At 48.3% G+C, this 27671-nt stretch overlaps 10 protein-coding genes across 10 annotated transcripts; 5 read left to right on the top strand and 5 right to left on the bottom strand.

Moving 5' to 3' along the window:
- Positions 1-291: 291 nt before the first annotated feature.
- On the bottom strand, positions 292-1625 carry HETIRDRAFT_62698 (uncharacterized protein; the record flags this gene model as incomplete). Its single annotated transcript, XM_009544975.1, has 6 exons — positions 292-487; positions 537-598; positions 648-753; positions 803-1292; positions 1340-1442; positions 1502-1625. 6 exons carry the CDS (start codon positions 1623-1625, stop codon positions 311-313), a joined length of 1062 nt encoding a protein of 353 aa, XP_009543270.1. The 3' UTR covers positions 292-310.
- A 505-nt stretch (positions 1626-2130) lies between these two features.
- Positions 2131-4064, top strand: HETIRDRAFT_102650 (uncharacterized protein; the record flags this gene model as incomplete). Its single annotated transcript, XM_009545445.1, has 4 exons — positions 2131-2369; positions 2417-2855; positions 3113-3248; positions 3307-4064. 4 exons carry the CDS (start codon positions 2131-2133, stop codon positions 4062-4064), a joined length of 1572 nt encoding a protein of 523 aa, XP_009543740.1.
- A 451-nt stretch (positions 4065-4515) lies between these two features.
- On the top strand, positions 4516-6207 carry HETIRDRAFT_433007 (uncharacterized protein; the record flags this gene model as incomplete). The annotated part of the gene is made up of 5 exons (XM_009545444.1): positions 4516-4593; positions 4646-4727; positions 4782-5666; positions 5727-5802; positions 5864-6207. 5 exons carry the CDS (start codon positions 4516-4518, stop codon positions 5910-5912), a joined length of 1170 nt encoding a protein of 389 aa, XP_009543739.1. The 3' UTR covers positions 5913-6207.
- A 272-nt stretch (positions 6208-6479) lies between these two features.
- HETIRDRAFT_449607 (uncharacterized protein) lies at positions 6480-8082 on the top strand (the record flags this gene model as incomplete). The annotated part of the gene is made up of 8 exons (XM_009545443.1): positions 6480-6578; positions 6646-6782; positions 6832-6907; positions 6968-7209; positions 7260-7327; positions 7385-7408; positions 7565-7599; positions 7654-8082. 8 exons carry the CDS (start codon positions 6480-6482, stop codon positions 8080-8082), a joined length of 1110 nt encoding a protein of 369 aa, XP_009543738.1.
- Positions 8083-8223: 141 nt separating this feature from the next.
- HETIRDRAFT_457979 (uncharacterized protein) lies at positions 8224-9803 on the bottom strand (the record flags this gene model as incomplete). The annotated part of the gene is made up of 7 exons (XM_009545442.1): positions 9653-9803; positions 9486-9590; positions 9343-9429; positions 9084-9291; positions 8872-9029; positions 8728-8815; positions 8224-8666 (listed from the first exon to the last, which is right to left on the bottom strand). The coding sequence occupies exons 2-7, from the start codon at positions 9567-9569 to the stop codon at positions 8224-8226; spliced, it is 1068 nt and encodes a 355-aa protein (XP_009543737.1). The 5' UTR covers positions 9570-9590; positions 9653-9803.
- A 3506-nt stretch (positions 9804-13309) lies between these two features.
- On the top strand, positions 13310-15898 carry HETIRDRAFT_438956 (translocase of outer mitochondrial membrane complex, subunit TOM20). The gene is made up of 9 exons (XM_009545441.1): positions 13310-13444; positions 13508-13705; positions 13756-13871; positions 13931-13957; positions 14241-14259; positions 14331-14470; positions 14525-15130; positions 15180-15278; positions 15332-15898. The coding sequence occupies exons 1-9, from the start codon at positions 13327-13329 to the stop codon at positions 15698-15700; spliced, it is 1692 nt and encodes a 563-aa protein (XP_009543736.1). The 5' UTR covers positions 13310-13326; the 3' UTR covers positions 15701-15898.
- Positions 15899-16047: 149 nt separating this feature from the next.
- HETIRDRAFT_123713 (uncharacterized protein) lies at positions 16048-18776 on the bottom strand (the record flags this gene model as incomplete). The annotated part of the gene is made up of 6 exons (XM_009545440.1): positions 16048-16316; positions 16362-16424; positions 16481-16874; positions 17071-18051; positions 18348-18596; positions 18651-18776. The coding sequence occupies 6 exons, from the start codon at positions 18774-18776 to the stop codon at positions 16048-16050; spliced, it is 2082 nt and encodes a 693-aa protein (XP_009543735.1).
- A 281-nt stretch (positions 18777-19057) lies between these two features.
- HETIRDRAFT_433003 (uncharacterized protein) lies at positions 19058-21908 on the bottom strand (the record flags this gene model as incomplete). Its single annotated transcript, XM_009545439.1, has 15 exons — positions 19058-19221; positions 19274-19352; positions 19406-19476; positions 19535-19576; positions 19630-19780; positions 19833-19872; positions 19939-20014; positions 20076-20199; positions 20257-20331; positions 20392-20719; positions 20774-20846; positions 20987-21075; positions 21132-21246; positions 21303-21488; positions 21750-21908. 15 exons carry the CDS (start codon positions 21906-21908, stop codon positions 19108-19110), a joined length of 1722 nt encoding a protein of 573 aa, XP_009543734.1. The 3' UTR covers positions 19058-19107.
- A 530-nt stretch (positions 21909-22438) lies between these two features.
- On the top strand, positions 22439-26272 carry HETIRDRAFT_146709 (glycosyltransferase family 2 protein). Its single transcript, XM_009545438.1, has 14 exons — positions 22439-22755; positions 22878-23111; positions 23173-23563; positions 23622-23789; positions 23841-24039; positions 24095-24444; positions 24503-24583; positions 24640-24759; positions 24812-24883; positions 24933-24994; positions 25048-25114; positions 25173-25304; positions 25365-25874; positions 25935-26272. The coding sequence occupies exons 1-14, from the start codon at positions 22517-22519 to the stop codon at positions 25986-25988; spliced, it is 2679 nt and encodes an 892-aa protein (XP_009543733.1). The 5' UTR covers positions 22439-22516; the 3' UTR covers positions 25989-26272.
- Positions 26244-27387, bottom strand: HETIRDRAFT_449601 (uncharacterized protein; the record flags this gene model as incomplete). The annotated part of the gene is made up of 5 exons (XM_009545437.1): positions 26244-26549; positions 26615-26639; positions 26698-26899; positions 26975-27055; positions 27129-27387. The coding sequence occupies 5 exons, from the start codon at positions 27385-27387 to the stop codon at positions 26244-26246; spliced, it is 873 nt and encodes a 290-aa protein (XP_009543732.1).
- Between the last annotated feature and the right edge of the window lie 284 nt (positions 27388-27671).

Here is a 27671-nt window from a genome sequence, read left to right as displayed (position 1 = left end):
CTTGGGCTTTACTTGACAGGAACGATCGTGCGTCACTCGACCCATATTCGGATCGGGTTTGTCGGCCGATCTTTGTTTATCAGACGAGCCTATCGTGAAAAAACACACACCATTATCTTGCGTTTTCCACCGCTCCCCGCTTGCTCTGCACCAGAGCCTCTATAGATCTAGTACATGTACCGGCTGTTACTACCATACCAACGAGTCCCAAATTCCAGCAGTGTGCGTATCTTAGCATTTCATTCAGTTTTCAATCACCAGTAACCTCAGACACTCCTCAGACATCCCTAGGTTCCAAGTCTTTGAGATGTCAAGTTCGATTCCTTTCTCGCTTTGAGCCCTTGGATCTTTTTGGATCTGGGCCGTTCAAAAATCCACCCAACTCCAATGCATCCCGTGCAGCCTGATTGATATGTTTGAATCGATCCGGCCCCAGTAAAATCCCTCCATAGTAGCGAGTCACGACGATTAAAACATTGCTAACGTCCTGTGAACGTACATCAGTTGCAGTTGGAAGACATGATATCTCGACATACCAGGATTTGAAGTAAATGAGCGAGGCGCCCGCCCGCTGCCGATTCTCTATCGTCGTCATTGTCTATATAGCATTGAATACAACTAGACAATAGAAGTCAAAGAACTTGTACCTTGGTGCAGTACACTGCCAACCTGACAGCGCCAGGCATTGATGATCGGATGAGCGGCCTTCGCTATGCGCCTATCAGACATGAGGTAGGCAAGAATCAAAGGAACCTGATACTCTTCAATACAAGTACATCGATACCTAGACGGAAATACCGACTTGTGAAGGATCTGTGATCTGGCATGCTCGTCCGACAAAGACACTCCTGCGGTCCACGATAGCTTCAGCTTCGGTGATTTCGACTCCCTCTGGAAGTGTAGCAATAGCATTGTAAAACCCGAGCTCACGCTGAGACGTGGGCTCATTCAACGTTGGCTGCTTTTGTTGATCTTTGCCGGTTGAATGTTCCTTCGCGTCCGCTCGCAACAGTTCACCAACCTCCTGGACATTGAGATGGTCTTCGTACCACGTGGTACAACGCTCCACGACGCTCTCCAAACCATCGAATACACACACTGTATCTGGAGTCCATTCCACTCCACTCTTGGATATGAAAGTCCTGAGGATAGATCCAAATAGCTCAGAATCAACGCCGAAGGCCCCGATGTATCGAGAGAGCAGCTGTAGCTGCGGTGGAGAGGTGGCCGGATACGAAGGAGGGAGAGAAATCAAGATGCGGAGCGGAACATCTTCATGAGGGGATGGAAGCCTGTTTTTATGGTCTCACAATTCATTGATAAATTATTGATTGCTCACCTCAAATTCACCTCATAGCGCGTCTTGCTCTGGCTACGCGCATGGTCTTCTGGAGACGAACGCCATGGTCGTATAGCATTATCACCATAAATCGACTGCAGCACTACGCGTGAGGAATGATTACCAGATGGACTTTAGCATACCGAATAGACACGTCCGCACCACCGATTTCTGAGACGATTAATTCGTGATCAGGATCAAGTGATAGCTCAGCGGTGAAGTCATCCACACTGTGGAAGTTCTCTGAGCTTCCAGATGACGGAGAAGGGTTTCTTGATCTGGACATGTCGTATCAAGCCAGAATTGCAGATGAGCGTTGACTTGGAGTTGGGAAAGGCTGTCGTGGGATTGATTAAGGAAGATGACAAATTCGAAATGCCCCTCCATTCGCCGACCCCGATGTTGCTCATAACGGGACCAAACGCCGTCTTGACTCTGAATCATCTTTGTGAACCTGACTGTACTCGAATTTGCTGGAGGTTCCTTGTCCTCGAATTACTCTAGCACTTTCCCTTGCTATGAAACGATCACGCGAGGGGTCATCACAGACTCCAGCCAAATCCTCGACCTCTAAACGAACCAAGAGCAGTCAGGCATGTTCGTCTTGCAGAAAACACAAAACAAGATGTGAGGTGCTCAGCAGCTCTTCCATCCGATGCCACCGATGCGAGGTTCTTGGGATTCCGTGTTCATTCGAATCCAACCTTACTGGCCATGCCTCACGTCCCGGTAGCGCATCGCTTTCTACTCTCACCGAAACTCAGAAGCTAGCAGAATCCGTTTTGTCTGCGATGCCTCCCAAAGAGGTTGTTCCGTCTGGCTCAGCTGGTACTGCTACTGATCAGGTGGAGTCTAATACGCCATGGAGCTACGTGAGGCTTCCTGGTCTAACCGACTGGATCGATGTGGCCTTGACGCCGCTTTCCAGGCCATCTGGGGGCTTTGCTGACCAGCAAACGGCACATTCGGGCAGTCATCTACCATTCGACAAAATCCTCTCGTCAGAGCAAAAGCGCTATCTTCTCACTCTGTAAGTGCTTTTTTATGACTGCTTTGCCTCTATTAAATGATTGTCAGCTTTGATACGCATTACGCTCCATGGCTTAATCTGCCCTGGGAAAGCACTCACGAAGACGAATTCCTGGATATCGTTCGCTGCACGATAGCCTGTAGACATATGGAACCTTTGACACGGTCTATAGTGTCCCCCAGCTTGAATAAATTATCCGAGGCTGCCATGATGCGTCATGTGTTTGATCCCTCACCGTCGCTTTCAACCATCCTTGCTTTCATGATCTTATCACTATGGTCACCATTGCAAGGTTCTTCACCAATCCCGGCCAAGGTTCACGACAACCGCCTTATTGCTGCTGCTGCAGTCAATATGTGTAATTCCTTGAGATTGGATCAAGCGGCCGTCGAGGTTTTCAACATCGCTTCTCGCAAAAGAAGCGGAGAAGACATATCAACCACCGATATGGCTACAGTCGATGCTTTGAGAGAGAAGGCACTCATCGTAAGTTCGGTATCTCGATGGTTGATCCTTGCTTATTCCCTTTGGCATCAAGTGGTATTCATTACATATCGTAGAGTCTATGTGCGCTTGATTCAGTATTTGGCATTGTCATTGATGTTGATCTTTTCCAAAGCGTCTGTCTTGGAACAGATCGTGCTGCTTCCTCAAAGTTACCAGAGCAAATGCCAATGACCAAGGGGCCCTTTCCCTGTTCAACTGTCCACACCTCTCGGAAATCCCGACTCGCTCTATTGAAGCGGCTCTTTGAGGTCACGGAACACGGCCTTCGCCTCAAGATGTCAAAAGTGGACGAAGCAGAACGATACTATGAAGATATAGCAGAGATCGTTTTTCGCTTCGACGGTCTCCACAGGATTTTCAAACCACTGCCTGGTATGTCAGGTCTTGGTTATCTTGTTATTGAGTATTAAGTATACTAATCTTCATCCAGTCATCTCAGACCGCGAAAATTTCCAATTCCACATCATGGTTGTCTATTATTATTTCTGTCGACTACTGTTCCTCACACACACACTTCACCAAGCTCACGGAGCTCTTATCATCAATCAGAATAGCAATTACCCTCCAGACCTCCGAAAACAGGGTTCGAACTTCGTTCTTACCAGCGCGCGCGATGCTATGTTGTCGGCAGAGTCTCTGCTGACAGCTGTTCTCGCTGTCCCGGAGAAGACGATGCTAGCGACAGTACCCGACTCAGTTTTCAGCATGATTTCCTCAGCCGCAGCATATATCGTCGTAATGAAGATTTTCATGTTACAGATCCGAGGAGTCCGTTACTTGCCGGGATTCAGTGACAACCTTCTTTCTCGCATCATCGATCTCCTGACACAGGTGTCATTATCCCCTGATCACGAGGCCCTGAAGTGCGCTCATATGGTTGCGAGCTTTTTAGAAGCCTGGGAGAAGAAACTTGGCGTTGACGCCCCCAGTATGGAGACCACAGCAGCTGCCAGAACCGCCCCCGGCGATGCGGTACCTGCGTCTATATCAAATCCACTTCCCTCGACTGTCACTGCGGTCGAATCTGCTGGAGTCTCGCTTTCCGATTTTCAGCAAACACAGGAGATCTTTCAAGGATTCGATGGCTTCGAATACTTACTACAAGACTACAACACTCAAGCCGTATTTGGTCAGGATCTGTGGCAGTATTTCACGGAAAACGACCCCATATTGCCCAATCATCAGTGATGTATCAGTATACGTTGTTATATCTCATAGCAGCAGCTTCACTTGGACTATTATCTCTGTTGACCCTTTCGTACAATGCAGGCGGTATTTCTCTAGGAACTTAATGCTCATTTAATCTAAACAACAATAGGCAATATTGCAGATTAGGTCCCCCACGACCCCTTTATGTCCCGTCTGGATGATGCAGCATTGCAGATACATGTAATGCAGATCATCCCTACGTCTCGAAGGTTCTAGAGATGCCCATGGGATGTTGCCTTGCGTTTTTTTTTTTTTGTATTGTCTCGACTAGCAGCTTCGTTGTTTAGTCCACCTTCAAGTTGTAAACCTACAGTACTCTTCGTCCCGCCGCTGAAAAATAAAGTCTGTCTATCTCAACTGCCGCCGGTTTATCCCAATATAGCTTCCATGTGAGCTGCCCGATCATCCGTGCGATTCCCACGTTCGTCTAATGCAAGCTCCCATTGTCAGAGTTATTGTCCGCATACCAAGCAACCGTCCTGAGGTATCATCAGATGGCCCGCCGCCCGTGAGTTGGTTCTACTTTCGACCTAGTACATCTGCTAACATCCTTTGTATAGGTCGACTGGAATGCTGAGAAGGAGAACTATCTGTGGGATGTAATCGCGAGATCCCGCGCGATGGACAGTGGAATTCCTGACTGTATGCCTTCATATGTCAACGTTGTCTGGCACTGATGACGTGTACGCGTATCAGGGAAATCTCTAGCTACTCGTCTTAATGTGCCATTGCCATACCTGCTCTATAGAGCACAGACCCGATACGAACAAGACCTTCGCGGACTGCAGGATATAACAGGGGCGTTGAGCCCTTCTACCACGCATGTATCACCTAAATCCGGCGACGATATACTGTCTCCAGTTGATAAGCCTAGTAACATCCGCCGAGAATCTGGGCGAATACCTAATATCTCCAAGCTCTCCTCCTCCGTCCGTCTTACCACCCCTCTTGGCGTTCGCGCGCGCCTCAATTCACTGACCAGCAATTCTCCGGCCCGCGCCAATAAGACATCCTCATCGTCCATCCTCACACTGCAGGGCCATAGAAGAGACTTCAGTGCACTCAGACCCGCCTCTCCGCTTTCCTCTGGTTCGGACTCTGATGAGGCAGCCGAGAAGGCTGAGGAAGCAGAACGACAGCTAGGAGAGCAGGAAGAATTGGACAAGAAGCTGAAAGCGCTGGAGCAGATGATTAATGACGAATCATTGGGGCTCGTTAGCTCGCCTAACTTAAAGCGCAAGGACAAGGAATCTGATCGCGGACGCATGGGCACACCTTTTCTCCCGAAACTAGATGGCCTGGATAGGAACCAGATGGGAAGATCAGATCGCAGTCAGAGCATCTCTAGCGCAAGTTCCGCACATGGCTCTATACCTTCTATGCCTTCCCCTCCGTCGGAGCCACACTCTTTGGTGAACAGACATTTCTCGCCTTCAGAAAAGTCGACAAACTCCACTTCTCTATCTCCGACAGGCAAGGGCCCATCCCATATCCGGCACACTTTGCTAGCAAATAAACATAAAACTAGCGAGAAGGGGAGCAATCATGGATCTTCAGCCTCCAGTTTCAGCGACCTCAGTGGTGCGTAGTAGGTCCACACTTGTGTCGTGATTTCTAGTTGATCAATGCGCGCCTTCACAGACGCAAGCCTGTCAGCCTCGGGTTCTGCTATGGAAAGTGCCTTCATGTCCAACATACGCGGGGGAAACTCTCGACTGTACGTGAAATCTGTGCTGTTTTCTCTACTCAACTTGGCCAACATCTAATCCTCAACATAGGTCTCATTATGGTCGCAGTTATCTATCTGGAAGGAGTGGACCCCAGTGAATCAGTCGCGTTGTAGGAACATGACCTGATCGGATGGTCACGCTTCCGCAGAGTCGGCGTCATCCGTTGGCAATCTGGTGTTTTGTTTTTGGGCCCCGCTGGGTCACACCAGTCTTGACAATCATCCGGATCATATAATCGTTCTTGTTGGAAAATTTAGCCTGCGGCGCCGTTTCTATATACCTACAGCCTACTTATATATTTCTTTTTGTTCATGTAAGACCGGAAGACAGTCTCGTCGTGATATAGGGAGTGTACGATATTTGTGAATGTTACAAATCATTCTAGTATTTTTAGATCTTGAACTTGAGGCCTTGATACATTGACTTGGGGCTTAAGTTACAAGGAGCCGTGTGCGGAAACTTCCAGTATATTCTCTCTGTTTCTGAAGTATACGCAAGCGCCTGCGAGCGCCTGGCAAGCGCTTTAAATAATTGTAGGTTCGATCACCTCCATCGGCAAAGTGGATCTGATCTGGGTCACAGAGATTCGCCGGAGGCTTCAAGGTTTCCTCACACTGAACCTCACTGAACCCTCATATCCTCGGCTTGTCCCATCATCTCAATTATGGAACTTACATTTGTAAACGACTTCGGGCAGTCGTTTGTCGTGGAAATCGACCCCAATATGGAGCTAGAGAACGTGATGGCTTTGTTGGAGGCTGAGGTGAGTGGTCACCTCACAGACTGTAGTGACAAGCGTAACGATACAACGAACAAATGGGCCGCAACAGTCCAATATACCAGCACATGAGCAAAGTATATCATTTGAGGGCAGAGAGCTCTCGAATCCAAAAGCCACTATGCGCGAGCTTGGTGTTGGGGACAACGCTGTACTCTTACTCCGCCGGAAGGTTAACATCGCGGGACAGTATGTGGGCCTTCGTATAACAATGGCTCAGACACTCATATCCATCTAGACCAGCGGCTCAAGATTCTGAGATGATGCGGTTACAGTTGCTGGGCGATCCCGCACTAATGGGACAATTACGCGATGTGAGTAACTGTCGTACTCGTATCACTGCCTCCCTAAATGCCTATATCAACCTCCCATAGACGCAGCCTGAGCTAGCTCACGCGGCACAATCGAATCCCGCTCGCTTTGCAGAGCTGCTCAGCCAAACAAATACTCGACAAATGCAGGCCGACCGCGAGATACAGAGACTCAATGCCGATCCGTATGATATTGATGGGCAGCGAAGAATTGAGGAGGCCATCCGGCAACAGGCTGTGATGGAAAACTTGGAGCACGCTTTAGAGTATTCGCCCGAGAGTTTTGGGAGGGTGACTATGCTCTAGTGAGTATTCGCTTAGGTTCTGCCTCACGCTTGCTCAATAATTCGTTCAGCATCCCGGTTGAGGTCAATTCGAAGCCAGTGAAGGCGTTTGTGGACAGTGGAGCTCAACAAACCATTAGTCAGTCTCTCACTTTTGAAACGGGTATTTGCAGATACTGAACCTCATCGAAGTGAGTCCGGAATGCGCGGAAGCATGTGGGTGAGTATCGGCATTGTCTTGTGTCTCGTCGTGCGCAGTGGCTCATACCTCTCAGAATCATGCGTTTGGTCGATAAGCGCTTCTCAGGCATCGCACGTGGGGTCGGGACTGCTCGGATATTAGGCAGGGTGCACAGTGCTCAACTGAAGTTAGCAGACGTGTTCCTTCCTTGTTCGTTTACGATTATGGAGGTGCGTGAGAATCTCGTAAGGTTCCAATATGTCTTAATCGCTCCGCGTTTGCAGGGACGTGACGTCGACCTTCTCCTTGGTCTAGACATGTTGAAAGCACATCAAGCATGTATAGACCTTGAAAAGAACGTCCTGCGCATTCAAGGTCGGGAAGTCCGGTTCCTCGCAGAGCATGAGCTTCCCGACAAGGCACGGATGATGGATGCTGGTGTGCCAGAGCCTCGCCCTGCTAGCCCAGTGCCAGGCCCTTCGACGTCAGGAAGTCGGTCTCCGCAGCCTTTCCCGGGAGCCGGGAGCGCGCTCGGTTCGGCCCCTGCATCTGTCGCGACTTCAAACAGAGATCTATCACGTACGAACAGCTCACGCCATTCGGAAGAGGCCATTGCTACCCTGATTAGCCTTGGGGCCACCAGGGAAGTGGCCATCAGTACTCTCGATGCCGCGGGAGGAAACTTGGACGTTGCAGCCTCATTGTTGTTCTAATTGTCTGCGTTGCATTTTCTCTTGGAGTGTTGTACTCAAATTATCTGAAGGCGTAAAACACTGATGTACACTATATTATTACAACAATACAACATAGAAATCCGCATGGAAGCAAACACCGACACGAGGGAGGATTGGAAGCTAAATGAGACTGACACTGGTCCGTATCAAACCACCTCTCCAGTTCCGCATACCTGCAGAACGGCTCTGGGACCAATCGCCTTGCATTCTCCCGAATGCGTCTTGGATGTGTTCTGGCCTGAGGGCAGTACGTGCTTCAGGCGGCTGCATGAACAACGAAGAGGCGGGTAATGGGGTGTCAGAGTCTTCGTCTGGAGATTCCTCCCGTCGTCGTTTGCTGCTAGAATCTAAGCCCACCCCCATCTTGCGCTTACCAAGGACAGGTGAAGCTGTATGATCCTCACGCAGATAGGACTCCTCTAGCGATTTCTTCACCTCCAAAGAAGCCACCGTGAGGGACCGAACCATCTCGAAAGCAAGAAAACCGACGATGTCGACCGTGTCGTCGTTTGCTTTGAGATCAAGGTGGGGTGGAAGATTGAGAAATTCTCGAAAACGTTTGGCTTGCAAAGGATCAAAGGTCAAAATATATGCGGGAGGGCTTTCATGAGAAATATCGGTTACCTTTGCGATACGAGAATGATGCCTGCCGGCAATCAGAATAGTGTTGATACTCTTCACGAGTCATTTGTTTCGTAACATCGTCGGCTTCCTGGTGTAACGCGAAAGAATGTTGGTATCTGTGAGGGGTCAGTCATAGACACTTACCTTGAGTCGCTCGAGAGATGCCTCTTGGGCTTCCAGATCATCCTCGTCTTCTTCATCATCTTCCTGAAGACCACTTTGTCTTAGAACCTCAGAGTAAATGGTTGTAATCTCCCAAGGTAGTTTGATGGTGATCTTCTGCGCTTTCGCAGTGAGCTTGTCTGTGGTATTAACATATATATCTACCCTGGATGGATTGAGAAGTTGCCACTTACCATCAGCTCCATCCTCCAAGGTTTCAACCTCGACACCGCCACCACCGTCTGCATTGCTGTCTTTGGCGTGCTTTCGGACGTCCTTCCAAGATAAATAAGTGCGCAATCTGTTCACCTTGGCTCTGTCGTGCCTAATGAGGAAGATCAAATCTTCAGCCGAAAGATAGCGGGCACCACGGCGGTTAGCCTGCACCCGTGCCTGTACAATCTTAAAAAACGGCTTGAGCGAGCCTGAGACGAAGAAACGACGTTTGCATACTAATTCGACAAGTTGGCTACGGATGATATCTTCGACGAGATTGACGGTCTCTGTCAATGGATCCTGGATCTCGCCGAAGACAAACATCTACACAGACATCGATAGGGAGCGCAGTAGAGAAGGATCTAGTGGCATGCACAGACCATTTGAGAAATCTCTTGCTGATACTTGTACTCCTTCCTCTTTTCGATATCGCCACCCACCGGTGGTTTCGGAGCTGGCGGCATCCTGACGATCTTGCTGAATTCCTAATTCATAGGTGGAGACCATAAGCTACCGGACCATCATTGGAACAGCCAAGCGCACATACTCCAGTGGCCCCAAATCGAAATTTGTTAAATTTGCTCAACCAAACGTTGAGTTGAGCAGTAACAGGGCCAGAGGTTGGTAGCGGCAATGCCGTAGTCTCCTCAGCAGACTGATAAATAGTCGATGACGAATCGATTGGGTGGGTCTCTCCTATATACAGTCTGCATTCAGTCGCGCCAGGTCGCGCCCCCTTGCTCGGTGGTCGGAACATTCCCACGGCCGATTTATTCCCACGGCTTTTTCGATGCTTTGAGCAATGCACCACTATGCTCGTCCTCGTCCTCAGCCATGGAATTCACGATTCCGACCGTGCTATCAGCTCCCATGACATCTCTACAGCATACAAACATTCCCCAATAGACAGCCTACTCCTTGTCACTGATATCAGGCTCTAATTACAGCCAAAATTCCACTCCTTCTCATGTTTTAGCAAGCATCCTTTTAACACATAACTCTCATCTATCTGCATCTTCCAGTGCCCCTAGAGTGTCATCTTCTTGTCTGTCACCATCTTAGAAGCTGTGATCCAAATATTTGGTCCTCTCATCGAGGCACCGAGTACGATATGCCGCATGTCACCTGCAGCCCTCCCCTCATAGATCGATCTCTGGTCTCCTGTGTGACATCCTGAAGAACCCCCACCACCATCCTTGCCCCAGCACCATCCCCTCTCACAAACATAGCCTTGATAATCATCTTGTATAGCGGCCTCACGTGCCGATGTCGCACTCACACATTGTTAGGCATCAAATAGTGATGGTAGAATGGAGGGCAGAATATCTGACTAGAAGAAAGAAAAGAGAAACAACCTGGAAGGGACAGGACATTTAATTCCGATTTTCTACATATTTTTCGAGTATTTTACCACTTAAACTTGATTTCCTATCCCTTTTCATACTTATAATTCGCTTTTGGGACAGATTCCAGAGCCTAGGGTCTATTTCAGAAAGGGCTAGACCATGGCAAGACAATAAGGAATGGAAAGAAAGCAGTGGAATCTGGTAGAATAGAAGGGAGCTTTAGTGGAAGGATGGAGAATGTTTAGGAAAGGGGCAAGGTCTAGGGCATTCCAAGCTGAAAGGAGGGGAAGGTTCTGAGCAGTTCTGAAGGAAGCTGAAGGAATATTCTACCACATTCTGAGCCTTTCTTTTACTTTCCTTTCTGTTCCTCTGCTTTCCTCCTAATTCTTTTTATTTCTACAGCATTCTTTGTGACTCACAATGACTCTACTCAGCCTGTATATACTAGGAAGGAGATTCCCACTTGAAATAGTATATAAGGAGGCTGATTGTCCTGCTTCAGGCAGAGACCATCTCTCCCTCTTACTTTTACTCAGTCAGTCAGTGCCAGTCAATAAGTTCTTTGAGTGATATCAGTTGGAGATAAGCTGCAAGACTTGTAGGGATACTAGACGAACTAGTAGCTCGCCTTCAATCTGTGTAGCACCTCAGCAACTTGAATCACAAAGTTCTCAAGCCTCTCCTCATTATTCTCAACATTTACGGAGTATTGTCTTTGTTAGTGGTCCGGCACCACTTCAGAAATTTGCTAAATAGCTCAAGATATTCTCATCGTTGCCTATAACTGTGACCAACATCTGTGTATTGTGCCAACACCAGAAGGTATCATCTAGAACAGCAATCAAACGAACACTAGGTACATCCGGAAAAACAGGAAACCCCGATCGTATCTAGGGGAGAAACCATTCCTCACCGCGACACCGAAAGAACTTGACCTCCCCCTGCAGAGGAGGGGAGTGGTGAAAGAAAGCAAAGGGTTCAACGGGGCGTTGATGTGGTAGAGTACAAAGCTAACAAGTATTTTTGCAACAATTCAACAAGAAAACTAGCCTTTTGGCACCTTTTTGTGATACTGCTTCTAGTATCAGACTAACAATCTGAATGAAAGGGTCTCATGATAAAAGGATCATCAGTCACTGGTCAGCAAGTTTCTTTATGGCCAGAATACTTATACCCCAGCCCAAATCCTCAAATGCTAGCTCTAAAGCCCTAGCAGTCAACTAAAACCTTGCTTGGCCAAGTTATATACTCTATATCCACTCTATATCTTGAAATAAAAAAATGCTCATCCAGCCATTAAATCTATGGCAGCATAGCTAGTTGAAAAGCAGCTGGTTTGTAAGGCTAAGTCTACTATCAAGGTTTTGAGTGGATTATATCTTGATAGCAAGCCTGAGTAACAGAGTATAATGGTGGACCTGGTTCTATTGTTGTGGTAATGGCCAGGAAGCACACAGATAACTGAAGCCAAGCATATGTCAAGCTAATTTATGTGAATACCTTATAGAATGCTCATTAATGCCATAGTCTTTATTTATTGGGCCATTATAATTAGCCTAGGGAACCCCTCTTAAGTGCATCAGGTTCACATGATAAGCCTAGCAGCTTAACACCTGCATACCTCAGACCACTGCTCCAAACTACTAAGCCACAAGATCTAAGTTATTTATCTAATAACCTAAATATATTGATATAAATAAGGCAATCTCAATATTTCTAATTTTCTTATACATTCATCTTTTATCTATTCTACAATCAAAGGGGTCAATAAATACCCTAAAAATCAGGGCTTTTAACATTTGAATTTAGGCACTAGACAATAATATAGTAAACTAATAGAAAAGAATATAGTAGAAATAAGATTGTGGCACTTACATGATTTGGATTTGGGATATGTAAAATTGTAACTAGGTTGTATATTCCAATGAGACTGTAGTAGTATAGACAATATTATCTTTACTTATAGATTTGATTATAAAGTTGATTATAGATAATATATTCTAATTAGCTCAGATTAGTATTTTGAGTAATTAGATCTAATTAAGAGAAGAGGTTTTTCTAGATATTAGCACTCAATATCCCATTTCTCTTTCCTCTTTACTGCCATGCTGGTAGCTTATGTCTATAATGCTGATGAACCTACCAAATGACACAACCACACTCATTATTGTTTTTTTAGAGTGCAACAATGGAATCGTAGGTGTACTAGATAGTGGCCTTGCTTTTTCAATGCTGCTTGTCCAGGTACTTAGTTTTCTCATATGACTGACCTTTTTTTCTCATATATTTTGGTAGTAGTACAAATAAAAATAAAAATATTTGATCTGATTTTATTAAAATACTAAGATATCTGAAGCTCACACTGGGTCTAATTAGAGGATATAGAAGCATCCAAAATTTTGGATGATATAATATATGCTCATATGGATTAATAGTATAAGTCCAGATTCTATTATACCATAGAACAAAGTAGGACAAGATAGGAAGCTCCAATCTTGTCCTACCTCATCCTATCAGCCATGGGGGGATTCTCACTGGGCTTGAAAGTTGACACTTTGAGGCCTGTAGTATGTTACATAATTGACAAGAATTCATATACTATACCAGATATGGATATATATTTTTGAACCAGATTCTGACTACTGGAACCATATCATACCTTACTTAAATGGGCAAAAATACCAGGAAATGCCATAGACCTATGGTCCAAAAACGGGCCTCAATACCACCGGAAATTTTCAGAGTCGCAGCATACCTCTGGTGGGATTGTTGAGGGTCCTACCACAGTGCGTACGTACCTGTACGTACAAGATGCACGTGGTCACAACACCTTACGCTCCGGCCACTTTGAATTTCTTCACAGACTTCGTCCGTCATGAACAGGACATCAACTGTTCTCACCGTCGCCGCCGTCTCTGCGGCAGGCATTCTCGCCTACGCAGCTTACTTCGACTACAAGCGGAGGAATGACGCGGCTTTCCGCAAGAAACTTCGTTCGTGCCTATTCTTTGCCATTTCGTCACATTCACTAAATCATGTCCTTATAAACTACCCAGGCAAGGAGAAGAAGAAGATCAGTAAGACGGTAGCGCAGTCTGCCGATTTATCAAAACCTGTTGGTGGCTCCATCGAGGAAGCGGACATTCAAGCTGTTCTGGAGAAGATTCAGAAGGAGGCCTTGCCTTCGGCGCCTGAGGAGAAGGAAGCTTTCTTCATGAATCAAGTGAATCTGGGCGAGCAGATGTGTCTGCAAGGTGCGTGTCGTACACAATTTACTGGGACATACGTGTTGAAGTTTCTGTAGGTCCCGAATACTACCTGCCAGCGGCCATGTGTTTTTACCGTGCACTGCGTGTGTATCCCTCCCCAGTCGAACTCATTGTCATCTACGAGAAAACGATGCCTGAACCGGTCTTCAAGGTAGCGCTTCATGTCACTTCACCTCTGCTTGCCTCCGTTCGCTGAAAATTTTCTTGAAGCTCGTCGTGGCAATGACTAATCTCGACGTGAGTTCCCCTTCTCCGTTTGCCGAAAACGAGGACGAGCAAAGCCAAAGTGCGTCAGAGGATGGGATGAGTCCTTCGAGGCGTGGCCCACCGTCGGAAGCGTCGTCTCAGGAATGGGACAAAGTGACCGACCCTGGGAGGCACACACCAACAACGTGATGCCCGAACGGACCCGTGGATTTGTTTGTTATATCTGTTGTCATCTCATTCTCTCCATATATTCCCTATCGGAATACTGCATTCTAATACACATTTTGATTTCTCAATGTACGTCCCATGTCAGGTGAAAAATCGTATCGCAGGTGAGCCTCAAGTCGCCAACTGTTCTTCTTTGTCACAGGCTGAGAATTTCTTGGCTGTCATCGACGGGTAGGCTATTATGACCACTTCCCTCCAAAGTCAATGCACGTCATGACGAAATTCGTCCAAGTGCCTGATGGCAATGGCGCAATTGTGAGCAAGAGAATTCTTGTAGTAAACAAGGACTTTAGGGCTGGCGATATTATATACAAGGTCTACTTCTCCTCTCTTCTGTTCGAATGACTTCTTGAATATTTCGAACATTAGGAACAACCTCTGGTCACGGTCTTGGATGCGGATCTGGAAGGAAAGGGGGAATATTGTTCCCACTGCCTTCGTCACATCAACAAGGGTTTGGCCATCCGACCTGAAAAGGACTTGCTTGAGTCGGCATACTGCTCGAAGGAGTGCCAGGTCAACTCCAAAGTCCAGTCGCATAATCTTCTCTTCGGTTCAGATCCATCTCTCCCTCCGGAACTGATTCAAGGTCAGACTCTGGAAGTCCTGGCGGAACGACGTCAATCTCAAGAAGCCTTCGTTGGCTATATTAAGGGATCGGAGTATTCTTCTCCTCTGCTCGTCGCTCGGTTCATTGCGCGCCAGGTCGGAGACGAAATTGCGAAGATGGTCCCCAAAGAGGCTGAAGCTAGCACCTCGAATGATTCAGAATACTCGCTCTACGATCATATGGAGAGACTTCGTTACCTTGAAGCTGAGGTCGCCTCTGATGAGACTAAGTTGCTTGCGAAGCTTTTCCAGACCATTTTACCCGGATTGGAGCAGTTTATCACGGACGAAAGGCATGCGACGCTCAAGGGCAAGATGCTGTATAACGCTTACGGTATAGCATATTCCGGTGGTCGTGATGATAAGGCAGGTTGTTGTAATCATCCGTAGATATTTGCTGATGGCTTGTCGCCAGCCTGACCCAAAGGTGAGGCCCGAGGATGTCGAGAAGACCAGAACGCCGTATGGGACCCAGCGACAAATTGGCCGTGGCTTGTATCCCGTTTCTGCCTATGTGAGTGGTATGAGATTCTTTCTTCCCAGATTCAAGACTCACTGTCGGTACAGATCGCGCACTCGTGCGAGCCAACCACTCGCCCGTCGTTCAGCAGTGGCACTGCAGAGTTGCATATCGTTGCAAATCGTGATCTGAAGGAGGGTGATGAGGTCACTGTTGCCTACGTCGACGTCACCCAACGCGAGGACGAGGACATTGCCCAGGCTAGACGGCGCCGTCGTATGGAGCTCGCTCGTGGCTGGCGCTTCGCTTGCTCGTGCGGTCGCTGTGTCCGAGAAGGCCTCGGACAGGCCGCTGTAGAAGACGATGTTTCTGTACAAGGCGACGGCTCCAAGGTTGAGGACACCGTCAGGCGAGCAGAGGAGCGCGATGCTGCGGGTTCTAATTCTTCGACTGATCCTGAGTCGCATGTTGATTAGGCCCCCTTCTTGCTCTCACTCTATCTCACTCTCCACTTACCCGATGATGCTATTTGATATATGACGCCGAGTCATCCTCGCAATCATGCATTTGGGGTACTTTCCGCGAATCACACTGTTGAGTTTTACCACTGTCTGTTTTCTTGCAAGCATACTCGTACAAATAAGGAGTCTATTTCGTCCAAAATAATCTTCATTATCAAGTAACCAAGGGTAGATTAGTCTGATCCAGGGAACAAGCGAATACAGCAACAGATGACAAAATGACAATCGTACAACACCCTAGTCGTCATTGACTAGTTCACTGAACGAAGTGAGACCGAATAAAATAAGCAAGTATTAGTTCTTCACGTCGCTAAACTTCTCCACATGCCCTCCGCGGGCAACTCGCTGCGTGCTTGTAAAATTTTCAGTGCTTGTCTCCGTCCTCTGTTCCCAACTTGAGTCATATTATCCATATTATCTGCGTCAGATTCGTCATCGTCATCCGCTGCTTCAAAATCAAGAGCACCAGGATCCATGGAGCGGCCACGATCGCGCTCCGCATATGATGCTCTCCGTATTGCGGCAGACGAGCCATTGCTGGCTTCCACCGTGCGCGATGACGTTCCATTGACTTCAGTTTTGGATTGGATTGACGAGGCTTTGTTACTGTCAGAACCACGACCGTTGAGGCCAATAAAGACAGGCAACGATTTAGCGATAGATTGGCTCCAGTCTTCATCTGGAGATGAAACAACATTTAGCATCGGAATCAGACCTGTATACATGTGGGCAAACCTTCTTGATCGTATAGCACACCATTTGATTGAGATGCAGGCACTCCGTTGAGAGATCGATTGTCATCATCGTCGTCGGCATTGGGTGTGACTTTATTGACGAACAGCTGCCAAGCCTTGCTGTCTCGTTTCCAAGCACTTCTGTGGCTTGGGGTCCCAGCAGCCACTAAGCGTGAAAGTTCTGCTTCACGAGGACTGAGTGGCTGCTCAATGGATGGCAGTCCACTAGATGTAAAAGCCGAATGGGGTTCTGGGGAACCGCGATTCGGTGACGCCGGTGCACCAGGCTGTGGCAATGCGCGAAGATTTGACGGCGGAGGCAATGAGGACGGTCGGAGGAGAGAGAGAGACTGTGGGAGCCCTGAACCACTGATGCTTCGTCTAGGTGTGTGTCGCTTAGGCACGTGCGGAGGTTCGATGAAAGGAAGAACCAAGGCCTGCGACCGAGAAGCTGACGGATCGTCGACTTCATCTTCGAGCTGAAAGATAACAGCTATTTTTTAAATGAAAAAATCAGCACTCAGTGATTTGAATCTATGTTTGAGAAAACTGCTCACCTTCATCGATTCGATCGACTGGCTCATTCGTTACCCTTGCATCCTCAATGTTGGGAACATCGGGTTTGATGTCGAACGTTACTTTTCGCTTGCCCCTGGATTTGCTCGACCCTTGGGCGGCGTCCGTGGTATTCTCAGCTTTCGGACTCAGTACCGTCTGTGAAGCGATCGGGCGGTGTTGATCAACATGCGATGGTGGGGCCTTTTCCGGAGGGGTTGGGCCCGACGCCATCCCATTTCGTTCGTGGCGAGTTGCGACAACTCGTGCCATCTCGCTTTCTATATCTGTGACGTATTTGAAGCTCGTGGCAATGTCCTTGTCTTCATTTAAATTACGCCTGAAGGGCCCATAGCTACGACTTTCCCCGCCATTATGATCTAGGCTGTTGCTTCGACGGCTCTGCATAAGCCTTGGGCTTCGTGAAGGTGATGGGACTCGACGAAGGGAGCGTTCAGCCAAAGTCCTCGATGATGATGACGACAGAGATGAGCTACCGTCACTCTGTTCCGCTCTGGGGTGATGAAATGAAAAACCAGCCAAAGATGCCGAGAGAGCCGATGGTGCACGACCGCCAGATGAGGAGGATAGGGCTCTAAGTGGCGGTCCAGATACCACGAAATCTTGAACGGAAATGGGTGTGGCCTGAGTCGAGTCCGATGTTGCACTCCCACGCGACCAGCTAGCGTTGTTGGTCTGCGTAGATCGAAGCCTAAATTTTTCTTTTCTCTCTTCTTCCAACTGAGAAACTTTGCTTCTAAAGCGGACCCAAAGCGCCTGCACCTGGCTCCGAAGCATGCCCTCTTCTGCCTCGATCTCTATTACCTTCGCGTTAATCACCGAGGTTAGATGCTCTTCGGCTGACTGCCGAATCTGGTTTGACCTCTCCGAAGCTAACGATGCGAGGTGTCTAAAGACAACATGGGACGGCGTGAACGGCGCAGGAGAGAGGAGTGGAGGTAGCGGTGGTAACGATGTACGGGCTGTAGGAAGAGAGGGAGATGTGACGGAGGATACCTGGACGAAGATCGGAGTGGCAGACGGTAATGTGAGTTCGAAAGGAAGAACGACCCGGAAGATGGGAGAGTACGAGTCGGAAGCTTCGGCTTTGATGATATCTCCTAAAGTCTAAGACAGACTGATGGTGAGTATCATATAGATCAGCGAAATCCAGAAAGGAGTTGTGGATGCCACTGAAATTTTTTTCTAGCACCTAACTACGATAGCTGCCCGCCTGTTGGACATCACAACGTTCGAGATAGAAATTGATGGTATAGAATGGAAGGATAGGGACTGAAAATAGAGCTACTCACAAGGCACGCTTTGGAAATTTCGAACCAACCCGTTGAACTCTTCAGCGTTTCTTGCTCTACCCAGTCTTCTGTTGGGAGAACAGGACCATCCGTGCTTTCCACGTCTGGCGGAAATAGTTGGACAACACGATAGACGAGCATATCACAGATTAAGCACGTCAGAGACATATATCGACGAAGCATGGGCTCTTTAGACTGTGGCTCCGGCTTCGCGTGGGTTCGACTTCTCAAAGCCAGTTGGTTATGAACCTAGCGGCGAAATGAACATATAAAAACTTCATCGCTGGTTTTTTCGCTACTCACAATATTGACTCCAGAGTCGCCAGCATATATTGGCTGAAACTCGTTCACGTCGACTTCAGGGGGGCTACCTTGCGCGGGTTGTGCGCGCATCCGTACATTGAGGCATTTACAAGCATATTCGGCCATGGCGGCCTTTGAGCAGACAAGCACAAGTCTTGAAGGGATGTTATCCTGTAGATCAAGCAGAAGAGGTCGGTGGGTCTTTCGACGACGTTGGTAGAATGCTCAGAATGGGCCAAGGTGCAACAGAAATTGAGTAGGAGTCAGCTGCCCGATTTGGTAACAAATGACGGGTGGAGAGTCACAAACGTCCACAAACCGAGTCAACATTCCTTTTATTCAGGCAGGATTCCACGGATTATGCATCCATAGCTCCAACTGATGATAACAGCTCCGCTCCGACAATTGTCATAGCTGTGAATCAATCACGAGTGCCTACAACATCCTATCTAAGCGGTCACTTGTCCTTCTTCGACTCTCTGACTTTCTTCTCGATTGCCGTGTCTGCATCAGAAGCCATGACCTGGCCATATTCGTTCACTCGCTTGGGATCAACCCGATATATCCAGCGCTGCACAACGTTACCATCGTTCGTACATGAAGAGATCATACAACGCGCTTACCTGGTAGAGGAAGATGAGGAAGACAACGTCGTCCCTGAAACATGCAAGACGGTGAAGGATGGGCATCTTGATGATGAAGCTGCAAGTGCTTGATCGTGAGATTAAAATTGCATGAAAAGGCTGACTACGTACGCGAAGAGGTCATCAATTACGGTAGATAGCGACTTGTAAATCATGGCTTTCATAGGCATGTGAGCCACGCTCTAGATAAAAGGAGACAGAAGTGAGACCATAAGCACCGAGTAATCGCAAACAACTCACCTTGAGTTTGTAGTTGATGATTAGTTGTGGGATTAATTGTGCCTGGGAAAGGATTAGAAAATTTTCGACACTAGGCGACATGCTCTAAAACTTACGAAGCCGAACATGTAAACGAAAGACGTTAGCGTCGAGATGACGAAGCTATACCACCCTCTATGACTCTCGTATAGTAGCGAGTACACAGTATAAATGGCGAGACACGGAATGGCAACATATGAAACATAGCGGAATGCGAGCTTGTCGTATCTGATGTCTAGTTAGCACAGAGTTAACGCCGGAAGAAGCAAGACAAACGTACTCTTGTGTTTTCTTCTCATCTTCGCTGAGCACATGCTTGTCTGCCAGGAATGAAATGTGAGCGGTGACCGCGGAGGAAGAGCGGTATGTCTGATGACTAGATATACCTTTGATTTCAATCTGCCAAGGCAAGGTCGAGCCGGCAGGTGTGGATGTAATGCTGATGTCCACAGCCTTAGTGATCTAAGCGCATCCAAAGGTCAAGATCAACATGGTTTGATGGGCAGAAGTCAAAGTCGGTTACCTTCCAAGCCTCGATGAGCAACCCCATGCCAGATCCCATGAGAATCATCCAGCTCGTGTCAGTATTGTTGTCGATCAAGTACAACAAGACAACTAATTGAACAAAAACATTGGTGACAATTGACCTAGTGAGATCCGGTGGTGTGAAAATCAAGCGAGACAATCGAATTGAATAGAATTACCGAACAGATACTCCCGTCAACTCGTTCTTGTGTCTCCAATGAGAGACATCGGATTTGAATGCCAACATCTCAAACCTAACACGAGAGCATGGTCAGCATACCGATTACCCCATACCGTGATGAGATTAAACACACAATACATGCAGTATGCTGACCAGACCAGTCAACCCCAGAAACCACGGATTCGTCTCGATAAGCATGCGCTTGAGCTCGTCAAGCTCAGCTCCGGAGCTGCCGCCTTGTTGTTTGGCGGCCTCTTCAAACCCAACCGTCATTGATGAGAATAACTGGAACTTGAAATACGACATTGGCTGGAACACGAATTGAATAGGGAGAGTAGGCGTGGTCGTGTTGATCTCAACGTATTGCGAGCGGAAATTCCAGAACTCGTTGGGGAAAATAATAGGCTTGTAGTAGCCCTTCGTGCCAGTTTCATCGCGTTGGCCGGGCACGAGTTGAACGTCTGAGGATTTTTGCGTGACAAAGAGTAATATGATGCCTTCAAAGAACAACTTACGAGCCGCAACTGGTGGGGGCAGTTGTGCGTACTGCAACACGGGCGTATCCGACACCAGTGCTAGGGTTAAATTCTATGGAGAAAGATTAGTCAAGATGTGTTGAAAGTTTTCATTGTGACATACCTGGTGCCAGAATGAAGTTATCACAGTCTCCTCAACCTATTTCATCCTTAATAAACAGGCCAGAAAGCGTACGGATACGGTATACGCACGACATCGTCAGCATCTTCCTCGAGCTCCTCTCCCTTCAGTAGAAGCCTTTCTTTGCGGACCCTTGGCCTGGGCAGATACCGCGTTAGCACTGGTAGAATCAATGTTGAGATGCATGAGATTGAATGCATGAAAGGTCAATCATACGTTTCCTGGCATGATGCACGGTGTTCGGATTGAAATTTGGTTTGAAAGGGTCCAGATCCGCACTATCCCTGACCACGAAGATATCTGCCCACAGCGAACCATTGTGTTGTACAGACTAGGTTCAAGGTGAGTCGCAGGATGTTGTAAAATGTCCGCGTCGGAATTACTCACCTCAGGCAAATCGACGTTGTACTCTATTGTCCGTGCTTCGTTCCAATCCCCAAACGTGATATTTTCCCATACGAAATGGGGCAGTTTAGCGTTCTCTTCCGACTTGGCAAAGATGTTGCCTGTAGGATCAGTTGAAAGGTGGACGTGTACGGAGAGGGGGATGCCCAATGGCCATGCTGAATAGGCCTGCACGGGAGGCAGGTGAAACGGATTGATTTGGCCTGGTTCGTGGGCAGCGCCAGGAGAGACAGCGGGCGGCGGTGTCGTCTGAGGTGCCTTAGAACCAAAAAACCTACTTGCTAGATGAACGTACGGCTGAGCATGCGTAAAGAGAACACAAAAGGTGGATGTTTACCAGCTTGCGTCACAGCATAGATGATGACAATTTGCTGTAGGTCAAAAGTGGACCATTCAGACCCGAAAATCCGCCATAGAAGGCTCACTCACCTGGATGATCCCAAACACTTTGCGGAAAGGAGACTCATCCTGCACAGGTTGCTGTCCCTGCGCTGCAACAGCATTTGGACCGGCTGTATTGGCGGACATCGAAGCTTTGAACAGGACTTGGATTTCAAAGTCAATGCCGCGCGTTGCGCCACAGGACATCCACGAGATTCCAAATTAAGCTCCTTAATTATTTAGATTTTGCAATTCGCCATCCAGATTATACTTACTAGATTATACTACGATGTGACCTCACGGTGTTGTGCCAATTACATTGAATTATCGAGCGGTCACGATCATTGCATTCTAGACAGCCCTATCTTTTGATAGTAAAATGCTACGGCAGACGCTTGCATGGCAAAGATCAACCCGGCGCTGATGTGCACAAATGAAGGAGACACAGCCACATGCAGCTGCTGTTGAAGCAGAGGTGGTCAAGTGTACTCGAATGCATGGGTATGGGTATGTTTTCAGGGTAGACCGGGAAATATAGGCCCTGGGAAGGATGAATGGGATAGTAATGGCTCTGTCGTAGAGGGATGAGCGGCCGGCGAACGGAAGGCTGTGGACTGCGGTGAGATGCGGAGGCCGGCCGGTGGGACGACGCGCTTAGCCGTTGGGTCACTGCCTCGTTGCCTGCCAACAAAACCTGGCCTTACCGCCCAACGCCCTTCTTCTAATCCCCGACCGCTCATCGTTGTACCATTACCATCCTCGCCGTCGTCGCCTGCGTCTTCCTCACCATCTTTCACGACAGCGACTGACTTCCCATGGCGGATCGCCCTCCCCTTCCCTCTGTCTCACACGAAGGCGCACACTACGGCGACCCGTTCGCGGACAGGCCGCGACAGCTACAATTCCAAGATGCTGAGCCCCAACCATACGACAGCCAAGTTTCTCTCGCACAAGACTTTGGTGGTCGAGGAGTCAACTATTCAGACGAGGATCTCGTCGAAAAGCTTCCATTGACTTCTGGGGAAGGGTTTTCTGGTGGCTTCTATCCTCCTGGGTGAGTCCGTCTTCGCTTCATGCCTACATTTATGCATCAGTCTGTGATTGTGCACTCCCAACCATTATGCACTCCTTCACGTCGAGAAGAGCTTCAATCTCACAATTTCCGTCTGCTGTTAGGCCCATTGACCCAGCAGCCTATGGAGATCCCTACGCTAGACCGATGTCCAGCGTCTCCTCCGTTTCGAACGGTGTAGACAGCGCCTGGCGTCGTCGCCAAACCATTAAACGTGGTGTCACCAAGAAGGTCAAGTTGACGAAGGGCAATTTCATCACCGAGTACCCTGTGCCCACCCCGGTCTACAGCGCCATCGAGGCCAAATGGACAGCTGGCGTCAAGACGACAGAGTTCTCGTGCGTTCTTGCACTGCGTGCTGTCCGTAGTCGCGGCTGACGTTAGTCACAAATTCCGCAGTCATATGCGCTACAGTGCAGCTACCTGTGACCCCGACGAGTTTTCGGAGGCTACCGGCTGGTCCTTGCGCACGAAGATGTATAATCGGGAGACCGAGCTCCTCATTGCCATCACCTCGTACAACGAGGACAAGACACTCTACGCGCGCACCTTGCACGGTGTCATGTTGAATATCCGTGACATCTGCAAGACCAAGCAGTCCAAGTACTGGCGGCGCAGCGCAGAGGAAGGTGTTCCTGGCTGGCAGAGAATCACCGTTGCCCTTATTGTTGATGGTTTGGAGGCAATGGACAAAACTGTCTTGGACCTTCTCGCAACTGTCGGTGTTTATCAGGACGGTGTCATGAAGAAACAGGTTGATGGCAAGGATACCGTCGCTCACATCTTTGAGGTCAGTTCCTTGTTTTGTCTATATGAATTGATTAGGGAGCGTTCTGATATCTCTATAGTACACCACCCAAATCTCAGTGGATGCTTCTCCACAATTAGTTATCCCACATGGTGATGATCCTAACAACTTGGTTCCCGTTCAAATCATCTTCGTCTTGAAGGCGAAGAACCAGAAAAAGATCAATTCTCACAGGTGGCTCTTCAATGCCATTGGCAAGATGTTACAGGTAATGCTTACTCAGTCGCGCATTTGTATCTATATTTGACCCTCTCTACAGCCGGAAATCTGCGTCTTGATTGACGCTGGAACAAAACCAGGACACAAGTCTATCTACTACCTATGGGAGGCCTTCTACAACGACGTCAATCTTGGTGGCTGCTGTGGTGAAATCTATGCCATGATCGACAAGGGCAAGAAGCTCCTGAACCCATTAGTCGCTGCTCAGAATTTTGAGTACAAGATGTCAAACATATTGGGTGGGCAACGCCTTCTTTCTTGTATGATATATGCTGATAGGTATAATCCATACAGACAAGCCTCTCGAGAGTAGTTTTGGCTATGTCTCGGTATTGCCTGGTGCCTTCTCTGCCTACCGATTCCGTGCTATCCTTGGTCGTCCTCTCGAGCAGTACTTCCACGGCGATCACTCGCTGGCGGACCGTCTTGGCTCTAAGGGTATCTATGGCATGAACATCTTCACCAAGAACATGTTCTTGGCTGAGGATCGTATCCTCTGTTTCGAGCTTGTCGCTAAGGCCGGGGCTAGATGGACCTTGACATATGTCAAGCCCTCGAAAGCTGAGACCGATGTGCCCGAAAGTGCTGCTGAGCTGATTGGTCAGCGTCGTCGATGGCTGAACGGTTCCTTCGCCGCCTCTGTTGTAAGTAGTCTATCACATATCGACTGTCGATCTTGACCTCACCCTCGGGCGACTTTAGTACGCTCTCGTTCATTTCTTCCGATTCTACAAGTCAGGCCATGGCATCATTCGGATGTTCTTCTTCCATGTACAGGCTCTTGTGCGTGTCTCTCCTGACGTTGATGAGGTGCTTTGAATCTGACTTTCCTCATCCAGTATAACATCTTTTCGCTCATTTTCTCATGGTTTGCTCTGGCAAATATCTGGCTTACGTTCAGCATCATCATCGAGCTCTTGCCATCACAAGGTATCGTTATTTTCGGTGGCAACAACAGCGTGAGTCGAAGGGAGTCCCTGCGTTCGACACACGCTGACACTCTACATCTAGACCGGTCTAGAGATCACTCATTGGGTAAACCTGGCATTCAAATGGCTATATCTTGCTTTCCTGGCCCTACAGGTACGATCGTCACTCTTTTTGCGTGGAGCAATGCCGACTTTATGATCAGTTCGTGTTAGCACTGGGTAATCGACCAAAAGGAGAAAAGATGGCGTATACTATCACTCTATAGTATGTGTGCGATACATGTTCCGAGACGAATCCCTCACTCTTTTTTTACTCAGCGTTTATGCCCTTTTATCAGTGTATCTCTTAGTATGTTCGTGGGCTTTAACCATCAAGGCATTCATCGTATGTGGTGCAAATCTATCTCCTGCAGTCCAGTTCATGATATCTTTCTTCTTCTCAGAATATACCGAGCGAGTTGAAGAATAAGACAACGGCCCAAGTAATCGAGACATTTTTCACCCCGCCAGTCGGTGCTTTGATCGCCGCCATGGTGTCGACATTTGGTATCTACCTCTTTGCATCGTTCCTCTATGTAAGCGCCGCGTCTGCCTCATAACTCCAACCCCACTATAAAAAACTGACAATGTTGTAGCGTGACCCGTGGCACATGTTCTCAAGTTTCTTCCAATACTTGTGCCTGGCTCCTAGCTTCACCAACGTCCTCAATGTCTATGCGTTCTGCAACTTGCACGACGTGTCATGGGGCACCAAGGGGAGCGATAAGGCTGAAGCGTTGCCGTCGGTTTCGTCTTCCAAAGCAAAGGATGCCGATGCGCAGGTAATAGAAGATACGGAGCGTGTTCAGGAAGATCTCGACGCCATCTTCAAAGAGACTGTCACGCGTGCGGTGTCGAAACTTGAGGTTAAGGATGAGGTTGAAAAGCCAACAATGGACGATCAAAACAAGACTTTCCGTACGCGCTTGGTCGCATTCTGGATGCTCTCGAACGCGGCGCTGGCCGTAGCCATTGAGAACATCAATGGTCTTACGGACGACACAGACACAACGACAGATGAGCAAGAGCTGCGTACCAAGCAAAATATCTACTTCGCTGTCATCCTTTATTCCACCTTCGCTCTCTCCGTCGTCCGGTTCGCTGGGGTACGTCATCGCTTGCCTTCGATCTCGTTCCAACGATCTAATATTTGTCATTCATTGCAGTGCCTTTTCTACTTCTTCAAGCGCAACTTATTCCGCTGCTGCCGAAGATCTTAACCGGACGTTCTTACTCCACGCGCTATGACTTACAGATTTAACTTTTCCTTCCCTGCATTGTTCCCGATCCAGAGGACGTTTTAGGTAACGATATAACTTTACGTGACGGCATCATCTATACCATTGATACACATGAATACCCACCCCTTGTAGGGGAAAGGGTTACTGCATAATGATTTACTTCTCTGTCTTGATGCCTTGATGTCTTGCTAGTCGCAGAAGTTACTGGTTCCAATGTTCAATCCAAACATCTGTTCATGAATACATCCCTGCAAACTCATGCCTATCGTCATGCTCGTGATCTCCCGTAGCACCTTCCTGACCCTCTGGCTGGGTGGGCCAGAAAAATGCGGGGCCAGCACGGAGACGTCTTCGTTCTTCGCGATAGGCGGCGACAATGCGTTCCATGGCCTGGTCATATGCGTCATCGTCGTCTGGTGCGTCATCGTCGAATCTCGGCTCATCATTGTTGCTATCTCTATCCGCGGATGTAGCAAGGACAGACGCATCGCGCTCCGTCAGTTTGATGAAGGGTGTGCGGCAGAGGGGACAGGAAGGGTGCTATTTATATCGATAAGTATCGTTATCAGGGCTGTATGTATGGACGACTGTGGGAGCTGACTTACGCCATCACGTATCCAAGTCAGGATGCTGAGTGGAGGAAACCCATGGTCAGCGTCTCTGACCGTTGCAGGCGTGCGCACGGCACGGGATGATGCGATGAGGGTGAAGCAGATCGATGGGGTCATTGATACTCAACTCTTTCCGACAGAAGAAATGCCCGCATGTTTTGGACAGACGCGTCACCCCCAAGTCCTCGACGGGATGAGCCGGCGAGTCCATGACGAGAGCGAGCTCTTCTTCAGCTAGAGAAGCGAGGAACGTGTTCATACATATCGGGCACGACGATTCTGGACACATGCGTAGGTGACGATAAGTGTCACGATGTCCTGCTGCTGATCTACACGCCCAGAGAGTCTACGCACCATGCTGCCCTAGAATGTCCATTTCCTCTTCGGAAAGCTTTGGCAGACTCTCTACAAGTTCGCGAATCTGCCTTGAAGACGCTGTGTAACTAGATTCGCAGTGGGTGAGCGTGCCCTGAATGCACTCACTGACTTGTCAGGCGACCATTGTTACCTCGGGGTTGCATGACGGTTAGCAGATCCCTCGTCAGCTGCTGGTAGTTGAGGGATGAATTGGTACTCATGCCCATGTTCATCATTCCTTGACCGGCAGACAACCATGGCAAGTCTTCGGGTTCCATGTCGATGAAGACCGGTTTGAAGGAGTGATCATTCGATGCTGAATACGCGTTCTCTAGCAAGCGTGGGAACAATTCACTAGTCCTGGACGGTTCTTCGAACATGAAGTTCAAGGAACTGGGTGGAGAAGACATAGTACAGAAGACATGCGCGACGTGAATACTAGAGCAAAACAGCGAGAACAAACCGATAAATCATAATAGCCTCTTTCTAATCGTACTTCACGGTCTCAGCGAGGCCCGCCACGCTGGTCGACATCCCGACATGATGAGTATCCTTTAGAACGGGTTGTCGTCTGGGTTCATCTTATTGTCTAGTGATTCAACCACAGGCGACGTAGATTCATCAGAAACGTTTCCGTCTGATGACGAAGACTCCTTCTGAGGAAACAGGTTATGCATGGGCTTGGGCCCTCTGG

This window comes from Heterobasidion irregulare (genome assembly GCF_000320585.1).
Source record: "Heterobasidion irregulare TC 32-1 unplaced genomic scaffold scaffold_03, whole genome shotgun sequence".
Taxonomy (NCBI): Eukaryota; Fungi; Basidiomycota; class Agaricomycetes; order Russulales; family Bondarzewiaceae; genus Heterobasidion; species Heterobasidion irregulare.
The sequence above is the reverse complement of the archived record's forward strand: the minus strand, read 5'-3'. Positions and strand labels throughout refer to the sequence as shown.